Source organism: Notothenia rossii (genome assembly GCF_949606895.1).
Source record: "Notothenia rossii genome assembly, contig: scaffold_64, whole genome shotgun sequence".
Taxonomy (NCBI): domain Eukaryota; kingdom Metazoa; phylum Chordata; class Actinopteri; order Perciformes; family Nototheniidae; genus Notothenia; species Notothenia rossii.
This window is the reverse complement of record NW_027639736.1, coordinates 183,219-190,718: the sequence shown is the minus strand read 5'-3', so window position 1 is coordinate 190,718 and position 7,500 is coordinate 183,219. Positions and strand designations below refer to the sequence as shown.

General features: G+C 45.8%; 1 protein-coding gene across 1 annotated transcript in view; it reads left to right on the top strand.

Moving 5' to 3' along the window:
• Positions 1 to 2,964, top strand: part of LOC307027466 (uncharacterized protein) — a 9,518-nt gene extending 6,554 nt beyond the window's left edge. Inside the window, exon 7 of the mRNA XM_079695720.1 lies at positions 1,476 to 2,964. Coding sequence (XP_079551846.1) covers positions 1,476 to 1,598 — 123 coding nt within the window. The 3' untranslated portion in view covers positions 1,599 to 2,964. The remainder of the gene's footprint in view (positions 1 to 1,475) is intronic.
• Positions 2,965 to 7,500: the final 4,536 nt, after the last annotated feature.

Sequence of the window (7,500 nt, the reverse complement as noted above, 5' to 3'; positions counted from 1 at the left end):
AGTGTGTGTTGTGTTCAGGTATATCCAGTTTAGTGTGTGTTGTGTTCAGGTTCATACAGTTTAGTGTGTGTTGTGTTCAGGTTCATACAGTTTAGTGTGTGTTGTGTTCAGGTTCATACAGTTTAGTGTGTGTTGTGTTCAGGTTCATACAGTTTAGTGTGTGTTGTGTTCAGGTATATACAGTTTAGTGTGTGTTGTGTTCAGGTTCATACAGTTTAGTGTGTGTTGTGTTCAGGTTCATACAGTTTAGTGTGTGTTGTGTTCAGGTTCATACAGTTTAGTGTGTGTTGTGTTCAGGTACATACCGTATAGTGTGTGTTGTGTTCAGGTACATACCGTATAGTGTGTGTTGTGTTCAGGTTCATACAGTTTAGTGTGTGTTGTGTTCAGGTTCATACAGTTTAGTGTGTGTTGTGTTCAGGTACATACAGTTTAGTGTGTGTTGTGTTCAGGTTCATACAGTTTAGTGTGTGTTGTGTTCAGGTTCATACAGTTTAGTGTGTGTTGTTTTCAGGTACATACAGTTTAGTGTATGTTGTGTTCAGGTTCATACAGTTTAGTGTGTGTTGTTTTCAGGTACATACAGTTTAGTGTGTGTTGTGTTCAGGTTCATACAGTTTAGTGTGTGTTGTGTTCAGGTTCATACAGTTTAGTGTGTGTTGTGTTCAGGTTCATACAGTTTAGTGTGTGTTGTGTTCAGGTTCATACAGTTTAGTGTGTGTTGTTTTCAGGTACATACAGTTTAGTGTATGTTGTGTTCAGGTTCATACAGTTTAGTGTGTGTTGTGTTCAGGTTCATACAGTTTAGTGTGTGTTGTGTTCAGGTACATACAGTTTAGTGTATGTTGTGTTCAGGTTCATACAATTTAGTGTGTGTTTTGTTCAGGTTCATACAGTTTAGTGTGTGTTGTGTTCAGGTACATACCGTTTAGTGTGTGTTGTGTTCAGGTTCATACAGTTTAGTGTGTGTTGTGTTCAGGTTCATACAGTTTAGTGTGTGTTGTTTTCAGGTACATACAGTTTAGTGTATGTTGTGTTCAGGTTCATACAGTTTAGTGTGTGTTGTGTTCAGGTTCATACAGTTTAGTGTGTGTTGTGTTCAGGTTCATACAGTTTAGTGTGTGTTGTGTTCAAGTACATACAGTTTAGTGTGTGTTGTGTTCAGGTACTCTAAGTTAAGTGTGTGTTGTGTTCAGGTACTCTTAGTTAAGTGTGTGTTATGTTCAGGTTCACACAGTAAGGTGTCTGTTGGGTTAGGGTACTCTAAGTTAAGTGTATGTTGTGGTCAGGTATTATTAGTTAAGTGTGTGTTGTGTTCAGGTACATACAGTTATGTGTGTGTTGTGTTCAGGTATTATTAGTTAAGTGTGTGTTGTGTTCAGGTACATACAGTTATGTGTGTGTTGTGTTCAGGTACTCTAAGTTAAGTGTGTGTTGTGTTCAGGTACTCTAAGTTAAGTGTACGTTTTGTTCAGGCACAGCTGGCCCTCTCTCAGTTTCATGTGACGGACAGGATGACCCGGCAGCAGTACTTCTACCTGAACCTGCTGGAACCAGAGCGCTCACCTGAGACTCACCTGACAGGTAACCAGTGCTAACGTTAGCTTAGCTCACCTGAGACTCACCTGACCGGTAACCAGTGCTAACGTTAGCTTAGCTCACCTGAGACTCACCTGACAGATAACCAGTGCTAACGTTAGCACAGCTCACCTGAGACTCACCTGACAGATAACCAGTGCTAACGTTAGCTTAGCTCACCTGAGACTCACCTGACAAGTAACCAGTGCTAACGTTAGCTTAGCTCTCCAAAGACTCACCAGACAGGTAACCAGTGCTAACATTAGCTTGGCTCACCAGAGACTCACCTGACAGGTAACCAGTACTAACGTTAGCTTAGCTCACCTGAGACTCACCTGACATGTAACCAGTGCTAACGTTAGCTTAGCTCTCCAAAGACTCACCAGACAGGTAACCAGTGCTAACATTAGCTTGGCTCACCAGAGACTCACCTGACAGGTAACCAGTACTAACGTTAGCTTAGCTCACCTGAGACTCACCTGACATGTAACCAGTGCTAACGTTAGCTCAACTCACCTGAGACTCACCTGACCGGTAACCAGTGCTAACGTTAGCTTAGCTCACCTGAGACTCAACTGACAGGTAACCAGTGCTAACATTAGCTTAGCTAACGATAAAATAAAAATGATATACAGGTAACTAACTGTTAAAGCAAGAAATAAACTAATGAACATACATATTTGAGTCTGGATTGTTAAATATATTAACATTAAAGGTCCCCTATCATCCTCCTCTTCATCAATGTATCACAGGTCTCAGATATATCCAGAGCCTGTCTCTGATTGGCTGAAACACCAAACAGATCATTGCAGCATTACCCATAATCCCCTCTGTTTCAGCCCTGTTTCGAAAGTGCTGATTCTCTGTCTTTTAATTTAGATGAAAACAAGGAGCCCCTCCCCACGCCCCTCTGAGAGACATTTGGTTACAAAGAACTCAATGGTGCTCTAGGAGGAGATTCAGTTGATAAGGGGGGGGGGGGGTTACCTTGGTTGCTGATTGGCTAATGGTTACGCAAGACAAAACACCGTTATGACCTCATCAAGTGGCCAAAATCTGATCAGCTCATTTTCAGACAGGTTTTTATAGAAATGGATCAAAAAGAGAGAGAATCTTTGTTCCTGAAGCTTTCAGAGTCTCTTTCCACAGAGGGGACACATGTTGATGTAGAAGAGACATGAAGAGGAGGGGACACATGTTGACGTAGAAGAGACATGGAGAAGAGGGGACACATGTTGATGTAGAAGAGACATGAAGGAGAGGGGACACATGTTGATGTAGAAGAGACATGGAGAAGAGGGGACACATGTTGATGTAGAAGAGACATGAAGAGGAGGGCACACATGTTGATGTAGGAGAGACATGAAGAAGAGGGGACACATGTTGATGTAGAAGAGACATGAAGAAGAGGGGACACATGTTGACGTAGAAGAGACATGGAGAAGAGGGGACACATGTTGATGTAGAAGAGACATGAAGAGGAGGGCACACATGTTGATGTAGGAGAGACATGAAGAAGAGGGGACACATGTTGATGTAGAAGAGACATGAAGAAGAGGGGACACATGTTGATGTAGAAGAGACATGGAGAAGAGGGGACACATGTTGATGCAGAAGAGACATGGAGATCAGGGGACACATGTTGATGTAGAAAAGACATGGAGAAGAGGGGACACATGTTGATGTAGAAAATACATGTGTCCCCTCTGTGTAAAGAGAGAGTCTCTTTACACAGAGGGGACACATGTTGATGTAGAAGAGACATGAAGACGAGGATTTTGCACAATAGGTCCCCTTTAAGTAAGTGTGCAGATACCAGTGTTGTAGTAAAGTCACCAATTCACGAGTCCAAGTCACTCTCGAGACACCACTCTTCGAGTCTGAGTCCAAGTCCGAGTCACCAAGGGAGAGTCATAGTCGAGTCTGAGTCCAAGTCCGAGTCACCCAAGGAGTGTCCGAGTCGAGTCCGAGTCATCATTACCGATGTTCGAGTCCGAGTCCAAGTCTGAGTCACCAGTCTTCATGTATTAACCTTCGTGGATATATGTGTTGAAATGTAGCTGCTCCTCTACATTGCTTTTATCCTGTCATGTTATACTAATCTGTCTATTAAACTGCTGTGAAGCCAGTTTGGCTACTGTTCTTGTAATAAGTGCTTCACAAATATAAAGCTTATTACTAATATTCATATTCATATTCATATTCATATTATTGTAAATGACCTTTAATATGTCTAGCTATATTTAAAATGAGTTACCTTTTAGATAAGTGATTATATTTGTATGCCAATATTTTCCGACGGTAAAGTTTTCGTTTTGCACTTTTATTTTGATAGTAATAAGATCGGGACTCTTATTTTGAAGGAACCTTTACCGGTTAAATCGGTTTACTCCATCCTTAGGGTCATGTGTTACGGAGCCTTCTCTTCAATATTGTTTCCACATAATGAACATGTTGCGCTGCTTTTTTCCTATGTTGAAGCAGAATGGGTGAAAGCATACAGCAGGATGCGGGGTGTGTCTCTAGACATCTCTAGACTGGAATAGCGGGGCCCAGTCCGTGAACTCGCCTCACAGGTGCACATGCCAGGATAGAGGACATCAGACTCCAGAGAAAACTTGCTGGAGTCCGAGTCCAAGTCAGAGCGTCAATGTACAAGTCAAGTCCGAGTCATCGTGTGTGTGGGGGGAATTCACGAGTCCGAGTCCAAGTCAGCGTACGGGAGAATTCACGAGTCCAAGTCCGAGTCGCGTCAATCAATGCGCGAGTCCGAGTCCCGAAAATCGGCACTCGACTCCGAGTCCAGGACTCGAGTACTCCATCTCTGGCAGATACTACAAGTTAACAGCTTACAGTTTAAATAATGAAAACCACTTACCTGAAATCTACCTCTCTGACTCTACCTCTCTGTCTGCCTGTGTGTGTACCTGTCTGTCTGCCTGTGTGTGTACCTGTCTGTCTGCCTGTGTGTGTACCTCTCTGTCTGCCTGTGTGTGTACCTGTCTGTCTGTCTGCCTGTCTACCTGCGTGTGTACCTGTCTGTCTGCCTGTCTACCTGCGTGTATACCTGTCTGTCTGACTGTCTACCTGTGTGTGTACCTGTCTGTCTGACTGTCTACCTGTGTGTGTACCTGTCTGTCTGCCTGTGTGTGTACCTGTCTGTCTGCCTGTGTGTGTACCTCTCTGTCTGCCTGTGTGTGTACCTGTCTGTCTGCCTGTGTGTGTACCTCTCTGTCTGCCTGTGTGTGTACCTGTCTGTCTGCCTGTGTGTGTACCTGTCTGTCTGTCTGCCTGTCTACCTGCGTGTGTACCTGTCTGTCTGCCTGTCTACCTGCGTGTATACCTGTCTGTCTGACTGTCTACCTGTGTGTGTACCTGTCTGACTGTCTACCTGTGTGTGTACCTGTCTGACTGTCTACCTGTGTGTGTACCTGTCTGTCTGACTGTCTACCTGTGTGTGTACCTGTCTGCCTGTCTACCTGGGTGTGTACCTGTCTGTCTAACTGTCTACCTGTGTGTGTACCTGTCTGCCTGTCTACCTGCGTGTATACCTGTCTGTCTGACTGTCTACCTGTGTGTGTACCTGTCTGACTGTCTACCTGTGTGTGTACCTGTCTGTCTGACTGTCTACCTGTGTGTGTACCTGTCTGTCTGACTGTCTACTTGCGTGTGTACCTGTCTGTCTGACTGTCTACCTGTGTGTGTACCTGTCTGACTGTCTACCTGTGTGTGTACCTGTCTGTCTGTCTACCTGTGTGTACCTGTCTGTCTGACTGTCTACCTGTGTGTGTACCTGTCTGTCTGACTGTCTACCTGTGTGTGTACCTGTCTGACTGTCTGCCTGTGTGTGTACCTGTCTGACTGTCTACCTGTGTGTGTACCTGTCTGTCTCACTGTCTACCTGTGTGTGTACCTGTCTGTCTCACTGTCTACCTGTGTGTGTACCTGTCTCTCTGTCTGTCTGTCTGTCTGTCTGTGTGTGTACCTGTCTGTCTGACTGTCTACCTGTGTGTGTACCTGTCTGTCTGACTGTCTACCTGTGTGTGTGTACCTGTCTGACTCTACCTGTGTGTGTACCTGTCTGTCTGTCTGTCTACCTGTGTGTGTACCTGTCTGACTACCTGTGTGTGTGTACCTGTCTGACTACCTGTTTGTGTACCTGTCTGTCTGACTGTCTACCTGTGTGTGTACCTCTCTGACTGTCTACCTGTGTGTGTACCTGTCTGTCTGACTGTCTACCTGCATGTGTACCTGTCTGTCTGACTGTCTACCTGTGTGTGTACCTGTCTGACTGTCTACCTGTGTGTGTACCTGTCTGTCTGTCTACCTGTGTGTGTACCTGTCTGACTGTCTACCTGTGTGTGTACCTGTCTGTCTGACTGTCTACCTGTGTGTGTACCTGTCTGACTGTCTGCCTGTGTGTGTACCTGTCTGACTGTCTACCTGTGTATGTACCTGTCTGACTGTCTACCTGTGTGTGTACCTGTCTGTCTACCTGTGTGTACCTGTCTGTCTGACTGTCTACCTGTGTGTGTACCTGTCTGACTGTCTACCTGTGTGTGTACCTGTCTGACTGTCTACCTGTGTGTGTACCTGTCTGACTGTCTACCTGTGTGTGTACCTGTCTGTCTGACTGTCTACCTGTGTGTGTACCTGTCTGACTGTCTGCCTGTGTGTGTACCTGTCTGACTGTCTACCTGTGTGTGTACCTGTCTGTCTACCTGTGTGTACCTGTCTGTCTGTCTGTCTACCTGTGTGTGTACCTGTCTGTCTGTCTGTCTGTCTGTCTACCTGTGTGTGTACCTGTCGGTCTGTCTGACTGTCTGACTGTCTACCTGTGTGTGTACCTGTCTGACTCTACCTGTGTGTATACCTGTCTGTCTGTCTACCTGTGTGTTTACCTGTCTGACTCTACCTGTGTGTGTACCTGTCTGTCTGACTGTCTACCTGCGTGTATACCTGTCTGTCTGACTGTCTACCTGTGTGTGTACCTGTCTGACTGTCTACCTGTGTGTGTACCTGTCTGTCTGTCTACCTGTGTGTACCTGTCTGTCTGACTGTCTACCTCTGTGTGTACCTGTCTGTCTGACTGTCTACCTGTGTGTGTACCTGTCTGACTGTCTGCCTGTGTGTGTACCTGTCTGACTGTCTACCTGTGTGTGTACCTGTCTGTCTCACTGTCTACCTGTGTGTGTACCTGTCTGTCTCACTGTCTACCTGTGTGTATACCTGTCTGTCTGTCTGTCTGTCTGTCTACCTGTGTGTGTACCTGTCTGTCTGACTACCTGTGTGTACCTGTCTGTCTGACTGTCTACCTCTGTGTGTACCTGTCTGTCTGACTGTCTACCTGTGTGTGTACCTGTCTGACTGTCTGCCTGTGTGTGTACCTGTCTGACTGTCTACCTCTGTGTGTACCTGTCTGTCTGACTGTCTACCTGTGTGTGTACCTGTCTGACTGTCTGCCTGTGTGTGTACCTGTCTGACTGTCTACCTGTGTGTGTACCTGTCTGTCTCACTGTCTACCTGTGTGTGTACCTGTCTGTCTCACTGTCTACCTGTGTGTGTACCTGTCTGTCTGTCTGTCTGTCTACCTGTGTGTGTACCTGTCTGTCTGACTGTCTACCTGTGTGTGTACCTGTCTGTCTGACTGTCTACCTGTGTGTGTGTACCTGTCTGACTCTACCTGTGTGTGTACCTTTCTGTCTGTCTGTCTACCTGTGTGTGTACCTGTCTGACTACCTGTGTGTGTGTGTACCTGTCTGACTACCTGTTTGTGTACCTGTCTGTCTGACTGTCTACCTGTGTGTGTAACTCTCTGACTGTCTACCTGTGTGTGTACCTGTCTGTCTGACTGTCTACCTGCATGTGTACCTGTCTGTCTGACTGTCTACCTGTGTGTGTACCTGTCTGACTGTCTACCTG